Below are 23571 nucleotides of genomic sequence, written 5' to 3' on the forward strand. Positions count from 1 at the left end.
ACTGAGAATGAGAACATGATGTTTGTGGTTTCTGTCCTCATTGCAATTATTGTAATTCTCCTTTAATAGTTCTTCCTGTAACTGGATTGCAGGCTTTTGCAGTGAGATCCTGGATATGTGCACAAATGTTTACAGTTCAAACTTCTGTACAACTATGGTGCACAAAACTAATTTATCCCTTACCTACGTTTGATCATTTGGGAAGTTGATGCTGATAGCAGTAATCATGAAACATCAAAATGGATGTTACTTCCCTAAATAATGATGAAGTTTTGACTGTATCTACCCAGGAATTTTCATCCATTGACACACATATATTTGGCATGCAACCATTGCTTTGACCAACTAGCTGACTAGTAATAAGTATTTTTGGATAGCCATTGGTGGTATTTTTTACTATGTTTGCATTCCCACCTCAACCTATCGATTGACTTGGTTAAGCTCTTGTGCACTAAAATCATGAAGGAATGCAGTGAAAACCATTTGTATCATCAGCCTAGCCATGTGCTTCTTTTTCCTTCTCTTCGAACCGAAGTTCAATTCAATTCTTTATTCATATAAATAAGGTGCAGTACTGATCGTATGGTAAATTTAGGAAAGCACAATCAAGGCGTTGCTTTGACATAGAAAGAGGCAAATGATAAAAGAAAAAAGTCCTTTGATTTGGTAATGGAATGGTTTATAAAGGATAGAATGAGTTAAGGGTTTGATTCTCACTGCGGGTCTTCCCTGCCCCAACAGCAAAAATTGTAGCATCTTTGATTATAAGAGAAAGATACAAGTACAACAAGAGGAGATATCCATGGATGGTAGTGAAAACCAGCAGAAGTTGAAAGAGGAAAGAAAGAACGACAATGGAACAATTACAAAGGCAGAGAAAAATGGACATGGGCCCACACACAGGACACATTCACATAACTCTGCAACTAACTAGTTGGCAACTTTAACCCTGCTCGCTTTCATTACCTGGCATGCAATCGAAGAATTAGAAATTTGTAATTCTTGATCCCAACTACATGATAATGATATCTCTCTGAAAGATCTCGAGCTATTTAGATTCTAAAATAGTCAAACAGAGTTGGATTCCCCACCACACTTTGCATGTACCACCATCTAGGAACAATAGGGTTGTGGGAGAAACCAAGGATTTTTGGTTTGGGAGTCAGATTACATTGTAGGTAGTCCTTAAGTTGATTTTGGGCCTTAAGGTACTTAAATTGCCAAATGGCTTTGGATTCCAACCAACTTCGCATGCTCCACCATCTAGATTTGTGGGTGAAAATGACACTCAAAAAAGGCTCCTGTTTCAGAGTTAGAGCACAAGATCTACAGACACACAGTTCTAAAGAAAAAATTCGAGTTGTTTAGATGCTAAAATTGTGGGATTCCCACCAAACTTTGCACGCACCACCATCAAGGAACAATAAAGTTGTGAGAAGGCTCCTGTTTCAGACTTAGGGCACAAGGTCTACAGACACACAGTTCTAAAGAAAAAATTCGAATTGTTTAGATTTTAAAATTGTGGGATTCCCACCAAACTTTGCATGGACCACCATCAAGGAACAATAAAGTTGTGAGAGAAAATGACTTAAAAAGGACTCCTGATTTGGGAATTAGATTTCAGATTTAAGGTATATTTTGTTGTGAATAAAATTACCATATGCATGTAATTGCAAATATATTAGATATAACCTATGCCTCATAAAGGTAACAAACACAGTCCACACTTGATCATAGAAACTTATTGATGAAAAGACAGGTGACAGGAAATGAGCAGCTCTGAATACTTTCCAACACTTTCTCAAGGAGCAATTAAAATACTTCTGACTGCTCTAATTGTACACAAAATTGTTAGGATAGGAATTAAGTTAAAATATGCCTTATGGCACTCCTGTAATTACTTAGTATTATCAATATAAAAGGGAATGAAGTCTACCTCATTCCCTAACTTTTTCTTTTCTCTAAATCTACATGGTATCAGAGGCTCATTAGGAGGTACCTAAAGTCAATCACAACCTCCTTCTCTTCCATCGCAGGACTGCCCAGGCCATCCAAACCCTTGCCTGGGACAGTCGTCAGCCCTCTCCTGTTTGTAGAGAGCGATCGTGGTCTCCTGGTGGGTCGCCTAGGCCCTTTGGTGGTTGTCGCTTGCTCCTGGGTGTTCGACTAGGGCCATCATGGTCTCCTGGTTGGTCGACTACGCTTTTGGGTGGCTGCCGCTTGCTCCTGGGGGTTCGACTAGGGCCATTGAGGCCTCTTCGCTGGTCACCTAGGGCCTTGGGTCTTCTCTGGGTGGTCAGCTAGCCTCATGAATGGCCCTGGTCTAACCTTGGTCGTATTTGGTTGTTTTTGCTTTTTGTCCTGTTTGGTCTGTTTACATTTTTTTTTTAAAAAGGTTCGTTTTCTTCTTTATGCTTTCATAGGAGAAGTTGTGTCTTTCCTTCTACTCATCTTTCGGGTTTGTGATTGGCATCGTGTTTGAGGTATTGTTAGTGGAGTCTCCATGGTAGATTTGACCAGTGAATCTCATACCTCTTAGCCATTTCAGAGCGAGAGTTCTACTATCCCTTCCACTATAACTGATACCCTCAACCCTGGCCTTAAAATCACCACCTCTCTATTCAATGGTCAGAATTACCTAGCGTGGTCACAGAGTCTGACTATTTTCTTGAAGAGCCGAGGGAATATGGGATATGTTGATGGGAGGATCTAGGCACCTAGTATCACAGACCCTCGTTATGACCAGCGGGAGATCACCAATTCTCTGATTATGGGTTGGTTGATCCATTCTATGGTTCCGGAGAACGGCGAGGGCTACCTGTCTATGGACATTGCCCAGGATATTTGGGAGGCTGTCACTATTACTTACTCTAGGATGGGGAACTTCTCGTAGGTTTTTGAGTTACGTCGCTCCATTGAAAGGTCTGTCCAAGGTGAGGTGACTATTCTTCAATATTTTACCTTCCTTAGTAATGGGTGGAAGGGACTTGATCACCTTTAGAACAACAAGCCTGTCTGTCCCATTGATTCTGTTGGTTATCGGAAGTTCGTGGTACAAGAGTGGGTCTTCAAGTTCTTGGAAAGCTTAAATGTGGAGTATGATTCAGTTCGGAGCTGAGTACTTGGTATGGATGTGCTTCCTTCTTTCTAGGAAGTCTTTGCTTTTGTGTAGAATGAGGAGAGTGGCTGCTCTGCAATGCTTCCTTCTGCTACTACTGATCGCCCAGCCTTGGTTTCTGCACCCTCTCGCGATGGCGACCGTGTGACTCGTGGTTCTCGTCCTTCCTCTGAGAAGGATAATCTTTACTGTGACTATTGTCGTCGACCTCGCCACACACGAGAGACTTGTTGGAAGCTGCACGGAACCCTTTCTGGTGGCCGAGGAGACCATCCTGGTACTCGCGGGGGTAGGTTTGGTTAGGCTAGAGGTCGATGGGCTAATGCACGAGCGCATCTTTCAGACACTGTTGAGCCACTATCTTTATCTCCAGTTGTCTCCTCCGTTGCTGATGTTTCGGGATTATCTGTCTCGGATTTTGAGATTGCTTTTCGCCACTTGCTAGAGCCTCCACTTCTACTACAGGTGCACCCTCTTCTTCTTTTGCCAATTCAGGTAACTTGGTTTCCTCCTCATATGCATTGCTCTCTCATACGACTGTAACATGGATTATTGATTTTGGTATTTCTGACCATTTGTCTAGCTCCTCTAATTTATTTTCAAAGTATAACCCCTCCTCAGGTCAGGAAAAAGTGCGTATTGTTGATGGTACTATGTCATCTGTGTTGGGGAAAGGTTTAATTCATGCTACCTCTTCCCTTCCTTTGTCCACTATTCTCCATGTTTCAAATTTTGGTGTTAATCTTTTATGTTTGAGTCGTATTACTCGTGACTTGAATTGTATCATGATGTTTTTTTCCTAATCATTGTCTTTTTCAAGACCTCATCACGAGGAAGAGGATTGGCAGTGGTAGAGAGGAATATGGTCTCTACATTCTGGATCAGACCGATAAGCTGACTCATTCATTTATTCAGTTACCATCCACCAAGGAAGATATTTGGCTGTGACACCGTCGCTTAGGACATCCCTCTTTTTTATTACTTAAGCATTTATTTCCTTCTATTTTTGAAAAAAATACTGTGTCAGATTTTTAATGTAAGTCTTGTCAACTTGGAAAACATCAGAGAGTTTCTTTTGCTCTTTCTATTAATAAAAGTTTTGTTCCATTTTCTTTGATTCATTCTTATGTATGGAGTCCATCCCGTTTTGTGTCTTTAATCGGTCACAAATGGTTTGTTACCTTCATAGATGATTGTTCCCGGGCCACTTGGGTCTATTTGATGAAAGATAAAAGTGAGGTATTTTTTGTGTTTCAAAACTTCCATAAAATGGTTTGTACTTAGTTTGGGGCGATTGTCAAAATTATACGTTCTGATAATGGGGGAGAATATATTGACTTTGGTCTTGCCACTTACTTCGCCACTCATGGCATTATCCACTAGACTTCATGTACTAATGCCCCTCAACAAAATGGTGTTGTAGAACGCAAAAATCGCTATCTCCTTGATGTCACCCGTTGTCTATCCTTTGAGATGCGGGTTCCTCGAACCTATTGAGGGGAGGTGGTTCTCACTGCCACTTATTTGATTAATAGTCTTCTTACCCAAGTCCTTCAGAAACATACACCTCTTCAAGTTTTGTTCGGGTCAACCTCTTCCGGATTTTCCATTTCTCTTAAGACTTTTGGTTGTGTTTGCTTTGTCCATAATCATTTGCCCACTCGTGGTAAATTAGATCCTAGGTCCCTTAAGTGTATTTTTCTGGATTATTCTGCCACCAAAAAGGAGTTATAAGTGTTATCATCCTCCCACTCGCAAATTGTTTGTCTCTATGGATGTCACTTTCTTTGAGTCTTAGCCTTACTTTCCGTCCTCCCCAGTATCATAAGCATCCTTCCAGGGGGAGCCTTGGTGTGAAGAGATTCCTGTTCTACTTCCGTCAGTGGTTGAACAGATAGAGGATGATGAGCCATCAATTGTTGAGGAAAATGATGCAGGTAGAGTTTATATCAGGGACAAGGACAGACAGCAAGTCACCTGGATGCAAGAGACTACTCTACTTCCTCTACTGCCAACTTCTTCTCTGGATGAGTGTCTAGAGTCAAACCCCTCTCTTGAGAGTCTAGGTAATTTTGATTCTAGTGCTCCTATTCCTGATATTTCAGATCTTGATGTTTCCATTGTTAATAGGAAGGGGGTTAGGTAATGTACTCAGCATCCTATTACTAATCATGTCTCTTATTTTAATCTGTCTTCATCATATAAAGCTTTTCTATCTAAAGTGTCTTCTGTGAGTCTACTTACCAATTTTCAGGATGCTCTCTCTATTCCTGAATGAAAGCATGCCATGATGGAAGAGATCAGAGCTCTCAGCAAGAGTGACACTTGAGAGTTAGTGAAGTTATCTAGAGGCAGAAATCCAGTTGGGTGTAAGTGGGTGTACACGGTAAAGGGAGTGAGGATCAAGAGGGAGATCCAGTAGACAGAGGGAGATACTAGAGACTAGTGGGAAAGCTCATATACTTATCCTACTCACGTCCAGACATAGCTGAAGTTTGAGTAACCAGCTTAGGGTTTGATAGAATATCATCCCCTATTTATAAATGAAGATTAGGGTTTATAAGATAAGACAATTACAAGTCGAGCCCTGAGGGCATAGAATAATTACAACCAAAAAAGCTTAGATAATAATATAATATGCTAACACTCCCCCTCAAGTTGGTGCGAAGATATCTCTCATGCCCAGCTTGCCTAATATGTCATGAAATGGTTTATTCCCAACCCCCTTGGTGAGAATGTCAGTAAGTTCACCAGACTGGACAAAAGGAGTACAAATGGTACCACTAGTGAGTTTTTCCTTAATGAAGTGGCGATCAATCTCAACATGTTTTGTCTTGTCATGTTGAACTGGATTGTGAGCGATGTTGATGGCGGCCTTATTATCACAGTATAACCGCATGGAGTCCGTCTGATCAATACCTAGATCACTCAACAATAACTTGATTCATAAAAGTTCACACACATCTTGTGCCATAGCTCTAAACTCAGCTTCTGCACTTGATCTGACAACCACATTCTGTTTCTTACTCCTCCAAGTAACTAGGTTGCCCCCAACAAAGGTGCAATACCCTGAAGTCAATCTCCTATCAGTTACTGATCCAGCCCAGTCAGCATCTGTATAGGCTTCCACACGAAGGTGATCATACTTGGAAAAATAAAGACCCTTACCAAGAGCAGACTTCAAGTACCTCAAGATTCTCATGACAGCCTCAAAGTGAATCTGATGAGGAGCATGCATAAACTGACTAACCACACTGACAGCAACAACAATATCAGGACGGGAGTGAGATAGGTAAATGAGCTTACACACTAATCGCTGATAGCTCCCCTTATCAACAGCTTCTCCTCCTTCATCATCCCTCAATTTCTGATTGGGTTCCAGTGGAGTGGCACATGCCTTGCAGCCAAGCATCCCAGTTTCCTTCAATAGGTCAAGCACATATTTTCTCTGTGAGATAAATATCCCATCCTTAGAGCGAGCCTTCAATTCCCAGAAAATACTTCAAGCTTCCCAAGTCTTTGATTTCAAACTCATTAGCTAAATATTTTTTCAACAGAGGTATTTCCCCACTATCATTGCCTGTAAGAACTATGTCATCTATATAAACAATAAGTGCTATAGTCTTACCATGTGAGGAATATTTCACAAACAAGGTGTGATCTGCCTGACTCTGTTTGAAGCCATATTTAAACATAGCTTGAGTAAATCTCTTGAACCAAGCTCTTGGAGACTGTTTGAGACCATATAATGATTTCCGAAACTTGCATACTTTGCCTTCTGTCTGATGATCCTCAAAACCAGGAGGAATGTCTATATATACCTCTTCTTCGAGGTCACCATGGAGAAAGACATTCTTGACATCAAACTGATAAAGCGGCCAATCTAGATTAGCTGTTAGAGAGAGAAGTACTCTGATTGAATTCATCTTAGCCACGGGTGTGAAGGTCTCTTGATAATCAATGCCATATGTCTGAGTAAACCCTTTTGCCACAAGTCTTGCCTTGTGACGCTCAATAGACCCATCTGCTTTGTGTTTCACAGTATATACCCATTTGCATCCCATAGGTCGTTTGCCGTAGGTAACTCAGTCAATTCCCAAGTGCTATTCTTCCTAAGTGCTTTCATTTCCTTAATCATGGCTAGTTTCCACTCAGAGGTAGCAAGAGCATCCTGAAAATGGTTAGGAATGCTAACAGAGGAAATATTGGACACAAACGCTCTACATGAGGATGACAGATGAGAGTAGGACACAAACTGTGAGATAGGATGTTGAGTACAAGATCTCACACCCTTCCTCTTGGCAATAGGAACATCAAGATCGATGGACTCAAGAGGTTCAAAGTTACCTAGACTCTCATCAGAAGCAGGAGATGGCAATGGAGGAGCAGAAGTGGTCCTTATATCCAGTTAACTTGTTGTCTGTCTATGTCTCGGACATAAACATGCCCGTCGTTATCCTTGGTGACATTGGGTTCTATAGTCCCAGTAGAAGAGGGTGATGCAAGAACAACTGGTTCCACCATAGGAAGCACAGTAGAAGAGGGTGGTGCAAGAACAACTGGGTCCACCATAGGAAACACAGGACTCACTTCACACCAAGGTGCCCCCGGAAATGAGAACGGTGACACCGGAGAGGACAAGAAATAGGACTGGGACTCAAAGAAAGTAACATCCATGGACACAAACCACTTACGAGAAGAAGGGTGGTAATATTTATACCCCTTTTAGGTAGGAGAGTAACCAAGGAAAACACACTTGAGGGAGCGAGGGTCCAACTTACCACGAGAAGGAGAGTGATTATGAACAAAACAGACACAACCAAAAATTTTGGGAGGAATAGAAAACAAGGACTGAGAACCTAGGAGGACGTAAAGAGGAGTTTGTTTTTGCAGGACCTAGGTAGGGAGATGATTAATTAGATGGGCAGCTGTGAGAACAGCGTCGCCTCAATAGGGCCGAGGCACACTCATAGAAAAACACATGCACCGAGCCATGTCAAGAAGATGCTGATTCTTGCGTTCCGCCACCCTGAGGGGTATTGGTGTAAGAGGTCTGATGGATAATGCCATGAGAAGAGAAATATTGTCCTAACCCAGAATCTATGTATTCCCCGCCATTATCAGAACGAAATAGTTTGACCATGGCCCCAAACTGAGTACAAATCATTTTATGAAAATTGCGAAACACAGAGAAAACCTCACTCTTATCTTTCATGAGATACATCCAAGTAGTACGGGAAAAATCATCAATAAATGTAACAAACCATCGATGACCTTTCACAGACATAACACGAGAGGGACCCCAAACATCAGAGAAGCTCTGTGTTGTTTTTCAAGTTGACAAGACTCACAAAGAAAGTCAGACACATGATGATTTGCGAAACCAGATAGAAATAAATGCTTAAGTAAATAAAAGGAAGGATGCCCAAGACACCGATGCCACAGCCATAAATCAGCGGGAGTAGTAGAAGACGTGGTGGAAGAATAAGCAAGTTTGTCCGGTTGATCCAGGAAGTAGAGACCATTTTCTGCACTACCATTGCTAATCGTCCTCCTCGTGACAAGGTCTTGAAAAAGACAATGATCAGGGAAAAACGTCACACTACAATTCAAATCCTGGGTAAGACGACTCAAGGATAATAGATTAACAGAAAAATTGAGAACGTAGAGAACAGAAGATAGATGTATGGTAGGAGTGACGTGGACTAAACCTTTTCCAAAAATGGAAGAAACAGTACCATCTGCAATCCTAACTTTGTCCTAACCTGAAGAGGGCTTATAGAAAAAGAAAAGATCAGAGGAGCCAGACATATGATCGGAGGCACCAGAATCAATAATCCAAGGCAAAGACTTATGCCACTGGAAAACACAAGGAGAAGAGGCTAAGTTACCTGAGCGGGCAAAGGACGAAGATGCTGTACTGAGAGCAGTAGAAGGCCGGCGGTCTAATAATTGGTGCAAAGCATCCTTCAGCTCAGTATCAGAAGCTTGGCCAACAGAAGTAGAATTAGAATCAAGTGTATTAATGGCACTAGACTGATGAGCCCGGGACTAGGAACCACGTCCTCTAGACTGGCCTGACCGACTTCTTCGAGAACCAGACCGATCACCTTGACCCCCGGATGGAGTCCCATGAAGCTTCCAACACGTCTCACGAGTATGCCGCAGCTTCTTGCAATAATCACAGAATACAGACTCCTTAGCAGCAGACGGAGGGACGGGAGTCAGGCTGAGGCCATCGCGAGGAGTAGACAGTAATGCTGAGCGGTCAGTAGAGACAGGGGACATCATAGCAGACCGGGGACTCTCCTCATTCTGTACATAGGCAAATGCCTCCTGAAGTGAAGGAAGAGTGTCCATACCTAGAACTCGACCCCTAACTGGATCATACTCCATATTTAGGCTTGCCAAAAATTTAAAGACCCGTTCCTGTGCGATGAACTTCTTGTACCCGACAGAATTAGTAGGGCAAACGGGCTTATAGTCTTCTAGGTGGTCAAGGCATTTCCAGCCGTTGGTGAGGAAAGTGAAATATTGAAGAACAGTCTGCTCCCCTTGAAGTGAGCTCTCAATAGAGCGGCGCAACTCGAATGCCTGTGAGAAATTCTCTTTGCTGGAATAGGTGGCAGCCATAGCATCCCAAACATCCTAGGCAGTCTCCATAGACAAGTAGCCCTCACCAATTTCAGGAACCATCGAATGAATAAGCCAATCCATAATTAAAGAATTGGTAATTTTCCATTGATCATAACCCGAGTCAGTGGTACTAGGTGCCCATATCCTGCCATCAACATATCCCATCTTCCCTCTGCTCTTCAAAAACATAGTCAAATTTTGAGACTATGCTAGGTAGTTCTGACCATTAAATAGAAAGGTGGTGATTTTCAGACTAGGGTTGGGGTTCTCAGTCATGGTAGTAAGTATAATGAGACTCTCGCTCCTCGGTGTTTGAGAAGTAGGGGACACACTGGTGGAATCTGTCATGGATACTATACTACCGAACCCGCAACAAAGCTAGTGGCAATCACAAATCCGGAAGGTGGTGATGAAAGAACAAGCACAATGACCACTATACAAGCATAACAAAATTACGAAACCTTTTTTTTATTTTTTGGTTTAGTTATTCATTTATATATGTATTGGTATATATGTATTGGTACGGTCTATATACACGACATAAGACCAAACAGTGATGAGAGTATACCAGTACCAAAGAGATCGACGAATTGCTGGAAGATCGACTGGCGGAGGAGATCGATTGAGGAGGTTGACGGGCTGAGGAGGTTGACGAGCTGAGGAGATCAACCGAGGGAGGTGGCTACGTGACGATTGCGACAGAGGAGGGAGGCGGGTAAGTCAGTTTATGCATGCTCCGAGAACTTCCCACTTAGAGGCAGTTATGAGAATCCCGAGATACCTGAAAGCTTCTCCGGGAAAGAGTCTCTATTTCTCCAAACATGACCATCTCAGTGTGGAGGCATTTATTGATGCAGATTGGGCTGGATCCGTCACTGACAGACGATCAACTTCCAGATATTGCATATTTGTTGGTGGCAACCTAGTCACATGGCAAAGTAAGAAACAAAATGTGGTTGCTAGATCTAGTGCTGAGGCAAAATTCAGGACTATGGCTCAGGGTGTATGTGAGTTACTATGGATTAAACTATTGTTGGAAGACTTGGGAATCCTTCAGAATGACTCCGTGCGACTATACTGTGACAACAATGCCGCAATCAACATAGCTCATAATCCAATTCAACATGATAAAACTTAGCATGTGGAAATTGGTAGGTACTTCATCAAGGAAAAACTCACTAGTGGTATCATATGTATTCCATTTGTGAGGATTGGAGACAAGGTTCTAAAAAGCGGTTGCGGTCGCCGTAACGGTGGCGGTGACGCGGTTGCGGGGTGTAAAGGCCGTAGTGTAACGGTTGCGGTAACCGGAACCGTGAATTTTTTTATTTTTCGCACAATTTGAAAAAAACTTACCGATATGCATATTTTTTTTCCATGATCATATTTATTGGGTTAAAAATAAATATTGATCAATTTTTGTAAATTTTTAAATATGATTCAATATATTTCATATTTTTAAATCACTATAAACTGAGTTTTTTACATTTTATTTTAATAATTAATGACTTTATATTATACAAAAAATCAATCACTAACTATTATATATAAGATAAACAATAACAAAAGTAAGAGAATAAATAAGAGTCTAAATATATATATACATATTTTTACCAAGCCAAATAGATAATGACCACACTTATTATTATTATTATTTTCAAACAATACATAGATAGACACACACAAACAAAATGGTTTAGTGATAGCAGCTGAATAGAATAGCATAGGTCTTACAGTTTCAACAAATCAATAACATGTTCTTCATCTTCCCTTTTCTCTCTCTATCTCTTGCTCCTCCATTTTCTCTCTTTATCTTCCCTCTTCTCTCCATCCATTTTCTCCCATTTTCAGCTTTTTTTTGTGTGTTTTTTTGAAAGAAACAGTTTGGAACCGTTACGTAACGGTGCATAACAGGCCGTTACGGCTGTTACGGCACCGTTACGACCGCTACGGTAACCGCTACGGCCGACACACCTGTGAATCTCATTCACACTGCAAAAGCGGCCGTAACGGGTGGCGGTAACTGCCAAAACCGTTACGTAACAGCGTTACGTAACGGTTGCGGCCGCTTTTTAAAACCTTGACTGGAGACCAACTGGCCGATGTTCTCACCAAGAGGCTAGAGAGCAAACCATTTCATGGCATTCTCTACTAGCTGTGAATGAGAAATATTTTCGCACCAGCTTGAGGGGAGTGTTAGAATAGGAATTAAGTTAAAATAGGAAATACATGATTGTGTGATTGTGTTTCCTTATATCATGTAATTACTTAGTATTATCAATATAAAAGGAACGAAGTCTACCTCATTTTCTAACTCTTTCTTTTCTCTAAATCTACAAAAAATGATTCTTTCCATACATATAAATTGTGCTCACTCTATTGCCACACACACTTTAAAAAAAACAAAGACACTGCTCACAAAACCATTCTTCCATGAAATTTTACTATTCTGAAGATTTCCTCTGTGTTGAGCTGTATGATAGAAATGTAGAGTCACACTTGCACCTACCCTTACTAGATGCAACTTATGGGTACGCTATATTGGAGGGTTCATCCATCCAAACACACTCTTCATCGCCAAGATCGAAATCAAAATCAGGGAGATCTGTGGGTTCACCATCCTTGAGCCTGCATGTTTGGAGATCATCATGATTGCTAAGATCATCTGGAAGCTGTGGGAAATCATCAGTAAAGAGGCATTTAAGTTCCATTTCAAAGTCCAACCCTTCCCCAATTTGAGACAAATTCAATTGCTCATCCACAGGATCCAAATTGCGCACTTGCTGCTCAACAACATTGATTTTGTTGCCAACATCTTTGACCATATCATTGCATTCATGATTGATGTGTGAAGCCAATGCTACAAGTTCCATTTCAAGGACTGAAGTTGGTGATGCTCTTGATGACACATTCTCCAAGCCCCAAGAAGCGGCAAGGTGATTTTGAGGTAGATAAGCTGCTGCTGGAGAAGATTGATTATTATTTTTCTTTGCTTCGAGTTCAAGCTTCTTTGTATTATAAGCCTGGGAAGCTTCTTCAGGAGTATTGTAAGTACCCAACCAGAGCCGCCTCCTTTGGAAGGGGTCTCGAATTTCAGCAGCCCATTTGCCCCACTTTCGCTGGCGTACACCTGTGTGCTAGGTGAACAAAGGCCTTTGTCTGTTTATGATATTAGTGAATATCTTCTTCTTTGTAGGAGTCACCAATTCTGGAGCCTTTGATTGACGAACATCACCTTGAAGATTGATCTCATGGATGATACGCTTTGACTTATGTGACTTGTCTGGTCTCTCTTCATCCGTTGATGAATCTGTTGCGTCAAGATCATGATAAATTATGCGAATTTTCCTTATGGCTTTAGTTGTTCCTTCAGCAGGAACCGATTTTTTCTTCAATTTCTTGTGGCGATTTTCTTGATTCAATGCTACTTGTGACATTTTTTCCTTTTTTTTTTTATTGGGGGGGGGGGGGGGGGGGGGGGGGGGAATGTACCAAACAGGAAGGGAGTCTCTTGCAAGATCAGAGTTGTATCAAGAGCCCTCTGCAGAACAAGAGAAGATATAAAAATCAATTTTTTGTGAGTTCTTCCAAAACACTTTACTCTGGAACAAATCTTGTGGACGGAAAAATGGAAAAAGGCCACTGATGATGATTCGGACAACACCACCACCACCAACAAAAACCACAGACCAGCCTAAGTTTGATGCCCATAACCTTTAAGTACACATTTACAAAAATAAAGTATATGCATAGATGTTTACACAGTTACACGCTAGGGTTTGAGAATTTTTTACCTTTTTGGTCTCAAACAGGGAAACGCCGATTGGTGCTCTGCTGCTGGAGATAGCAGAATTTTTGCTTGTAGAGAGTGAAGAACACAAAAGCAAGTGAAACCAGAGCTTCAATGGAACCCCAATCAATGCAATTCAGACCCTCTGACATAAATTTCCCTTTCTCCACAACTCCCTCTCACAAATCTCTCTATGTAGTTCTTGGTTTAGTCATAGAGAAATAGAGAAAAAGCATGTCAGATATAAAGATTCCATCAACCTCAGATTTAGAGAAAGAGGATTAGGAATCAAGTGATATGATTTCTCTTTATAGAACATGACAGATCATGAGGATTTGGAATCAACGGATGTGATTTCTCTTCCTAGAACATGACAGGTCACTCACTGTTGTTACCAAGGCTATTAAAATCGGGATCCTAGGTGGGTTCATTGGGAGGGTCTCGCGAATCGGATTGAGTATTGTAAGATTCTACCTTCAATGCAAAATAAAATGAAAAATTATTGATAATGATAATGTATGTTGCATAATTTTAAAATTGATAAATTTGATATAATGCATCTTCTATGTTAACATAAATTGGAGGAGACGTTTGAAAAAAGAGTTTATAGTCAAATTTTTTATATACTTATACATGTTAACATGCATATATATAAGAAGAAAAAATTGGCAGAATCCGGATCGTAGTGTGATTTTATATGATTTTATAATTAGGATTGTCATTTTAAGATCCTAGTACGATCCAGATCGTTTGGCCTTACTGAGAACGTAAAATTGTAAGATCCTACAATCTGGATCAGGATTCTATACTCACCCAATTAGTAACTCCACTATTTTTTCACCTTTGTTATTTGTTTATTAATCTTGCCATTTACCTTTTTACTAGTTGTCAAAATGCATTAAAGGGGGCATATGTGAACAAACATATATGTACAATCGGAAAGAAATAAATGTAGTTGAAGGTTGATGAGTTGTCATGGCCTTAGGAAGATGCTAATTCATGAGGCATGCCATAACATCATTTTATGCATATCATGACATGCGCTGTCAGGAAAATTAGTTTTAAGTTGACGAATTAGCTCGCACTTGCTACATGTCTGTGAGTGATCCTCTAGAGTGATTTTTCCTATAGTGATCCTACACTGATTTTTTGTATGATTGAGATTTAATTCTACAAAAGTGTACAAAGGGATGGCAACGGGCCAGGTATGGGTTGGGGAACCCTTGCGTAATGTTACCCGAAAATGCTACCCCTCCTTAGTGATTTATGTTTTGGAATGTATGTTCTGAAATGTGGTACACCTTTGTTCCAAAATTGTGAGTTTGATGATCCAAAACGAGCCCATATTAGGTTTTCATCATAGGTTCTCTTTAATAGACAAAAAATAAAAAATAATAAACTGACATTTAATAGAGTGGAGTTTTGGATTGACAAAATGTAAAACAATAGATCATAATGCTCATAGAATTGTGTTGTTAGACGATTAATGTGAAGAAAAATGCTCTATAATATATTAAATGTCAAATTAAGAAGTTTATTCCTATCGTACCACATTTTAGAGCATGTGGCATACCACATTTTTATTTTGGTTCATGTTCCTGTTCCTCGTACCAAAACGATCCATGTTCTAGATAACATAGCCCTTAACCCCCGACCCCGACCCCGACCCCGTATAGTGAATATTCTCCCCCACCCTCGCCCCGTCCTCGCCTAGTGTAATCCCACCCCCAATCCTACCCACCTAGTTTAACTTTATAACTTATATTTTTAGTATTGAATTTAATAATGTGATTTTGTAACGTTGGATGACAAATGACTTGTATAACAATTGGTGTTGTTTTGTTTGACATTAATCTTAGTGGAATTGTAGAATAAATGGAGATAGAAGAAGTGTGATATCAAGAAAACATAAAATAGTAGGGGGGAAAAAATTAAGGTAATTTTATATCATTAAAAAATAATAAAAATATGTTAGAAAATAAGACATTTTTTAATAATACACATAATTGGGTTGGCGGTGGAGCGGGATTATCCTCTCCCATACCTGACCCGAGCCCTATTAGGTATTACATTCTCAACCCAAACCTGACCCTACCTTATTGAGAAACCCCCAAACCTATTTTATTAGGGTGGGGGACCCATTGGGTTTGGATATTTTGCCATCCCTAGCTACAACAGTCAAAAGTTGAGGGTACAACAGTCAGACAAAAAACCACTCTTGGAAAATTCACTCTAGAGGATCCAGACTCAGGTCAATAAGTGATGCCTTAACTGGTGGAGCGGCTTGAAGTTGGAGAATCGCACTTCATTTGCTAGTTTTTGCCTTTTGAGGATTGTTCATTGCATATGCCTGTAAGAAGTGTAGGGACAGAATTTCCCTTATGTTATTACTTTTTACTTGGAAATGTAAAATGTGCTAGAATGTTCAACAGTATCTATTCATTTCTGTTAATAAGTAGTTGTAAACCTTGTGATGTGAAATGGAAAAAAGAAAAATACTAATAAAATAGAATATCATTTCAACACTCGAGGAACAATGATTTGATTTTCTTTTAAATATGTTGATTTATGGCAATAATATAAAACGCAAGAAATAAAACAAAGTAAACACATACACAGCACTCAAATAGAGCAACAGTTATGACTCTTGCAGTTATTGTTGAGGAAGGATTGATGACAAAATACAAAGTGGTCAACTTTACAGCACTTACCATATATGTATATATGTTTGAATATTAAGTGCACGTGGAGGTATGTATAGCATTTGCCTGTTAGTTGATGGAAGGGCAATATGAGGAAATATGATAGTAATGTCTTTTTTTCTTTTTGTGCTAAGTAGAATATAAGTGTATTAAAAAGTAGTTGCAACAATGTGCACTGAGGCATTCACAGGCAAGAAACGAAAGTGTTACCACAGCCTCCAAAAGAAGAATCACAATATTCCTCTTTGGTGTAAAAGTGTATGAATTGCCATCTCTACATTATTAAAAGTTTTTCCATTTTTCTCCCTCAAAAGTGAGCTCGCTTAAGTACTATTGTTATTGAAAGTTGGAAATTTTTAATGAAGTTTTCTTGGGTAAATGACTATGGAGTTGGTTCTAGAAATGAGTAGATTTTGGAGGTTTGTGGTATCCACAAAATATGGTACGGCTCAAGAACAAATAGATTTTGGAGGTCTGTGGTAACTACAAAAATGGTACAACTTGGGGTGATGGGGCTTTTGTAGAGGTGTCGGTCTTACGCTTTGGGAATTTGGGATAATTTTGCGGGTCATATCAGATTGAGAGGTGGAAATGGGGGAGGGTACAATTTTGTAGACATAGATAGTGTGGGCAGCAAGCCCTTAGAAATTCTTTCTTGGCTATTTTTAGTTTGTCCAGGAATAAGGGAGCTACTGAGGTAGATTGTGTACGGAGGGATGGCTATCATATTTTTTAGGGAATTCCTTTAAGGCGGCACATGCAAGACTAGAAAGAGGAATTGAAATATGAAATTTTGGTTTTCTCTAAAGTTGAGGGAAAGAGCAGCAAATATTTTAGGGGAAAGAGCAGCTGGCAATTGTACTTTTAGAACATTCCTTTAAGGCATGAATCAAACAAAATAAAATAAAATAAAATAAAAATAACATTCCTTTAAGGCAACATATCCAGGACTGAGAAGTGGATGAGCTTGTGACCTTGTGTGATCCATGACAGACAAACAATATATGAAATTTTGGTTTTCTCTAAAGCACAGGGAAAGAGCAGCTGATTTTTTAGGAGAAAGAGCAATGCATTCACTGTTGGAAATTGAGAAAAAGATGAGCAACTACAAAATAACAAGAAAATGACAAAGGAAAGACATGCAAGGGCCTACCTTTACTCTTTTGAATATGGTGTTTTTGCTCGGGAAGTAGTGGTGGAAGCTTAAGACATTCTATTGCAAGGTAGATTAGCATTCCCATATCTATAACTGAATTTTTGTCATAAGATGTCTTTTAGGTAATGAGTGCTCTCAAGTATAATCATTTGTAGCGATCCCGGTTTCGATCCTTCTTTCATGTTTTGCCACTTCGATTGGGCAGGTCGGGGATTGAGCTGCTCGGTCTGCTCGCAAGGGTCTAGGGGGCAGCGCCCTTGGCGGGTCCGAGGGCAGCGCCCTGACAGGGTCGAGAGGCAGCTCCCCTGAAGCAAAAATGCAAAATGCATTCGAAGTTGCTTGTCTGCTCGAGCCGCCGTTTATGCGCTCGAACGGAGAATGTTTGGTTCCACAAGTTTGACCTGTTTGCAAAAGTACTGGGAAGGTGTATTCGACGCTCGAGCGGGGCTTTCCACGCTCGAGCGGACCATGTTATATCAGTTTGTACATCTGATATTTCAAATCACTTTTGTATATCTCTCTCTCTAAAAACATTTCCTCTTCCTTCTCTCTACTTTTTCTTGCGCCAAATTGGATCAAAATCTTGGTTTCTCAAGATCCGTTAGAATTCTGCCGTAGGTTCTTCATCAAAGTTGGTTAACTTCTCGAGGGTTTCGTTGTGTGCGGTGAAGATCGAGTTTCGGCACCATTGATTTTGGGGGTTTCATCTCATTTCTTCTTCAAAACTTGAGGTAGGAATTTTCTTAGAGTTATATATGTATATTTTTGCAAGATCTAGATGATTTTCAAAATCATCCTTCAATAGTTTTGAAAATTGATTGTTAACTCAAGAAGTTTAGCGATTTTAAAAGTGGGTTTGTCTCTTGTTCTTTTAAAATGATCTTATGGGTTTTGATCTTTGTTGATTGAAGAAAAAATGATTTTGGAAAGCTTTCTTTCAAAAGATTTGAGTGGTATAGTTTTGGTGAGAAAACTTTGAATTTAGAAAAAAATTTAAAAGAGACTGAAAATCCATAAATGATATTGTTATATTTATTTTGTGTGTCAAAAAAATTTTTTTTGATCGGCGTGTGTCAAAAAAAATGGATGTTTGGAAAATTTCTTATTTATATTTATATAAATGATGAATTTCAGGGAATATGAGAATTGTTGTTCATTTTGAAAATTATTGTTCAAAACGTTGAAATAGTCTTGAAATGACTAATTGTTGAGGATACTTGAGAAGAGAGAATTGTATTATTCCTTGGATGATGAATTGGAATAAAAGTATTTATATTCATCTTGTATTATTGGTATATCAATTCATTTGATTACATTAAACTTTGAAAATTGATTTGAAAACTTGCATTGAGGAAAGAATGTTGAGAAACAAGTTTTCATGGAATGGTTTTGGGGTAAATACGTTGATAAGTCTTGATAGATGGTGTAGATGATACTAAATAAGTTGGCCTGAGAGTCCGGGGTGAAAGACCAAAAACCTGCACGGATAGATGTCGAGCCTTCCGGTTAATACCGGTAAAAATGACAAATTTGTAGTACTTGTATAGTCTACTTGCAGACACCGACCTAGGGATTACCAGAGTCGTATTTACCGCCTTTGAAATAAATTGTTAAGTTTTGAACAATTGAAATTGCATGATATCATTGAGCATAATGGTTTTCAAAAGATGAAAATATGATTTATCTTCAAAAAGCGCATGGCATGGCATGTGCATTTCTTCTCTTGAGATTTGTATAAAATGTATATACTTTGTTAAGAATTTCCTATTGGGCTTTATGCTCACCCTACGGGGTTTTTGTGCAGGAAAATATGTGATGATTTCACCCAACTGGGGGCGTGGAAGTATGTGTGTTGGGAGTACAATGCTCTCGTTTGCTGTGACTCTGTGTGTAAGCTAAGGGCTGTCTTTGTGTGGGTTTGAATAACCATTTTGTATAACCAGGCTCAAGCCTTGGAAACTTGTATACCCTTGGGGGTATTTATTTGTTTATTTACTTGTTGGATTAATGTATTGTTGCATGAAGAACTATTGTACCATGTAATGTAAGTTTGGAGATTTATATTCGGTTTTCCTTGAAAGAGCCATTATTGTTGTATTATCATTTGTGCTAGAAATTTGGGGCGTTACACATATTCTGCAGCCTTGTCAGTCATGTATCTAAAGCATCTAAGCCCTGTTGCTTGTCATTTGTCCAATTTAGCAGTTGTGGTCTCATCAGACTTCATTGTTTGTTTCGAGCGAAGAAGCTGCTTCTATTATGAAATTCTGTGGTTCTAATACTTTTTTTATCCCTACGATCTGTTCTGGAGCTTGGGCACTGAGAAATATGGAGTGTGATTAGCTTTGGATTGGTTTACTTTTGCTTTGATATCTGGAACCTGGTTTGGTGCTAGTTCTTCAATTTTTTTCCTATTTTTGAATTTTTATCTGCACATTGTGTGAAATGATACATAATAAACTGTGCCCTTTTTACTGACAAAAAGGGTTAGCTGTCCACTTCAAGATTTGTGTAGAAGTTTTTTCAGGCCACATGGGTAGGCTTGGTTGGAACAATTCAAGGGGAGGATTGTTGATAGGTCTGGGCAACCCTGAGGTTTCCCCAAGGCCCACGAGTTGTTTTTTTTTTGGCGAGCTTAGTTCAAGTTTTTGGCCAAGCTATTCTTGGTCCAAATTTAAGTCATAGTGATGTTGGGTTTAGTTTGAGCCATACCTTGTTTAACCCAAATCTTGTGTTGCATGGTCTCTTCTACTTCTCCCAGTGTACCCATGTCCACCAGATATAACAAGGGTAATGGTGTGGAATGTGTCTAATGCTCATACCCAATTTAGACATTTGGAACCTCTAATTTTCCGACATGTTCTTGTACCCATGCCCAACTTTTGGGCACATATCCCAATATCCTAAGATTTAGGTTTAGGTTGGTCTAACACTTGGATACGCATCCACACCAGCAGCACCCACACCCCGAGTTCATGTAACATAGCTTGAAGCTTATCTTGTTCAAATATGAAGCATTTTAATTTATTTTGTTAATATTGTGAAAATTAGCAAAGATGTTATTGGGTTCAAATTGAAGTTGGGTAAATCATTCTAACTTTCATGGAGAAACATTAATTTATACTTGGCCTAATGTATGGGCTGACCTCAGGCTACCTAGGCTATACTGACAGGCCTAATCAATGTCTGAAGCCAATACACGGCAACCATGTTTACTAAATGCAAGTGACAAGATGTTAGTTTTTATGGGAATTCAGCATGCACTAGTCATGTCATTCTTTTACTTGTCTCCAAAAAAAAGAAAAAAAAAAAAAAACCCTAGTCAAGTCACTCGTTTGCATGTTACAGGATGCCGTTAACAAATTGGAGTTTAATAAACATACCTTGGTGTCAACATAGTATTAGAAGGCATTAATCTTTCTTCTACCCTGTGTGCCTGTCTTTTCTTGGATGTTGATTGGCATATACTTGCATCCATTTTGCAGTTATTTGACGTTCAACTTGATAATTTGGAAGTCCTCCTCCGCTACTCATCAGCTCTTGTTCAAGGTGCTACAAATGTCTTCTGGTACGGATATTTGCATTTGCATGTTAAAAATAGTCATTATCTGGTAAATATTTAATGCTGTAAGTCATTGTTGGGCATATATTCAAACTGTAATCCACTGCTATCATTTTATCAACGCACGGTCGTTTCTCTGTTTGACTAAACTAAATCTCATAGGCAACAATATAAATTTGGTAGCATCAACCATTTAAGTTGGATTGTTGTAGGATTCCAAAATTATAACCTAAAACTACTCTCTTATTTTCTCCATTTTCTTAGATCAAATGAAGCATTACTACTGTTTTTAAAGCTATCATTTTCATTATGGAGGGTTATTATCTTGAGTCTCTGGACCATTAAATGAAAAGAAAATAATTGAAGTCAACTTTTCATCTAACGTGGAATGTTTCCCACGGGTTTAATAAGAGCATTATTTCTTAAGGATTATGCTAAGGTCACCTTTTAGTTTATGACGTTTCTCTCTATCTTTGTGAGAATTGGAGCTATTTATCTTTGTCAATTTTGGTCTTGTTACTGTTTTCCCAAGAAATGATTTCAAATGCATTGGCATTGTTGTTCTTGTTCATTTATGGCCTTCTTTTACCAGCTTGAAACCGGCTCAAGATGGCCTTCCCATTTTATAGGATTTTGTTTACTCCATTTTATATGGTTAGTGATTCAAACAAATGAGTGGTGGGAGAGAGGTGGATCTGTGGAATGGGGAACAGGGTGCCTAGCTACTCAGGACTGTCGGAACAAAAGGGCTTTACTCATTAGTACAGTAGAACTCTAGATTTTTAGAGGGTGGGAATGTGGAGGTTCACATTGGTCAGACACCTTTACTCGTGCAATATTTTACCCTTAATTTCATTGTTGGTAAGATACTGGATTGTCTATGTTCTATCCAGTGCAAAACCGACAGACAGTCCAGCTTAGTTAAACGATGGTGCACCGCCCTTGTCCTTGACTGTTTCCTTCCCTTTATCCCTATTATCATCCGCAGGGACTATCTCTTATAATAAGTTTTTTGCAAAAACAAAAACTTTAAAAAAGGGAAAATGAAAAAGAAGACAGAAATTGTTATTCTATAACATTAAACATACTTATGCAGGATTGACATCCAAACAAACACAAGGCGTTTCCAATCTCTCTTCCGGGTACAATTGCTTTTTAGGATATGATAGTCTCTCCCCGACTATTTTATATTGCATGAAAGATATGAAGATGCTGTTCTTCTTCTCTCTGATCCTCTTCCCTTGATTGATTCAGTATCTTCTGGAGGAAGTTGCTTTGGTGCCTGAGCAATTAAAGAAAATTCCCCTGCAGGTCAGGCATTGCTCATATATTTTTCACATGCTATCTTGTGTAGTGTAAATCATTATTCAGTGGGTGTTGTAAGTAGCAGAGAGTTAACCTGTAAATCCTTCACTGTTTGTCAGGCCCAACGAGATTTATTTCTTCTATTATCAAGGTTCATGTTATTTTATAACTTAGGTATACATACCTTATCAATACTTAAAACTTTGCTGTTTAAGTCAAGATATGCAGTCATTAGCATTTTACTATATTGTTTGTTTGTTTGATTTGGCTTATTTTTTCCCTTTACAGACAACAAGCTTGAAAGCTTCTTGAAGCAATTTCCTGATTTTCCAACTGCTTTCTTTGTTGGTGGTCCAGCAGATATTTTTGTTATTGAACTCACTGATCAGGTAAGAGTTGAAATAATCCATTTAGAGACCCCGCATCATTTGATGACTTTAAGTATATTGCTCATAGCAATGCCTTTTAATATGGTCTTCAATTTTCCAATATGATCAGCTTCAGAAATTGAAGGTGGAGCCAGTACTGTTACATTACCTTTCTCAGATTAAAGTTCTCCAAGGTAATAGTATTTCAACCACAGATAGCATGGATATGGTGAGATTTTAAGTTTTGGAAAACTATGTTCTATCTAATATGATGAGGCTATATTTTACTTATATAAGTTAAAAAATAATAATAATAACATAGACCTCCCTTGAATTTTCAACAATTACAGGGACTTCCCATATGTTTTTTGAAATTACACTGCTCTCTGCTAGAGCTATTGGCTGGATGGAGTCAATTACGGAACTAAAAGTATCACTATACCATTACATTAAACAAAAGAAATCAGTGTTGAAAAGTCAATTTTTATAAATACATAATACCCTTATCTGAAAGTCATAAGGCATCCGTCCCCTCCCCTCTCTCCCTTTCCAAATTTCACCATAGCCACTGGCCAACGCCTTTCCTCCCCTCTTCTGCCTACCTAAATGCACCCCTGCTGTACCTCCAATGCTTTTATTCATCCCTTCTGCACCCCTCTCTCCAAACCCTAACCATCCCAATCACCGAAGCCCAAATCCGTGAATAACCACCACCAAGGTGCACACAAGACTTTGGTATTGGTGTCTGAGAGGACTGCTAGAGCAAAAGCGCCACCGAGACTGTGATCAAAGCATGGCAGTTCGTGCAATTGATGAGTCGGCATTCCAAACCCACCTCCCATCACCGCCAGTCAGCACACTCTTCACAAAACAACTTGCATTTAAGCGTCTCCTTCATTGAAGTTCTTAGATATTCCTCCTCTCTTTGTTTTTT

The 23571-nt window shown here is 39.4% G+C and overlaps 2 protein-coding genes across 5 annotated transcripts in view; one reads left to right on the plus strand and one right to left on the minus strand.

Moving 5' to 3' along the window:
• Window positions 1-23571, plus strand: part of LOC114295644 (K-stimulated pyrophosphate-energized sodium pump protein) — a 34278-nt gene that overhangs the window by 7908 nt on the left and 2799 nt on the right. For 2 of the 4 annotated variants that reach the window (XM_082904359.1, XM_082904362.1), the window contains exons 4-10: window positions 13254-13331; window positions 20888-20970; window positions 22061-22106; window positions 22219-22275; window positions 22389-22443; window positions 22558-22658; window positions 22768-22831. In XM_082904359.1, coding sequence (XP_082760485.1) covers window positions 13254-13331; window positions 20888-20970; window positions 22061-22106; window positions 22219-22275; window positions 22389-22443; window positions 22558-22658; window positions 22768-22831 — 484 coding nt within the window. Of the gene's footprint in view, window positions 1-13253; window positions 13332-20887; window positions 20971-22060; window positions 22107-22218; window positions 22276-22388; window positions 22444-22557; window positions 22659-22767; window positions 22867-23571 lie in introns of all 4 variants that reach the window. The other 2 variants (XR_014350181.1, XM_082904360.1) reach the window with 2 other exon arrangements.
• Window positions 12061-13191, minus strand: LOC145807862 (ethylene-responsive transcription factor ERF118-like). Its single transcript, XM_082906832.1, has 2 exons — window positions 12958-13191; window positions 12061-12891 (listed from the first exon to the last, which is right to left on the minus strand). The coding sequence occupies exons 1-2, from the start codon at window positions 13189-13191 to the stop codon at window positions 12280-12282; spliced, it is 846 nt and encodes a 281-aa protein (XP_082762958.1). The 3' UTR covers window positions 12061-12279.

The sequence above is a fragment of the Camellia sinensis genome, chromosome 14, assembly GCF_055761805.1.
Source record: "Camellia sinensis isolate YWXY chromosome 14, ASM5576180v1, whole genome shotgun sequence".
NCBI classification, from domain to species: Eukaryota; Viridiplantae; Streptophyta; class Magnoliopsida; order Ericales; family Theaceae; genus Camellia; species Camellia sinensis.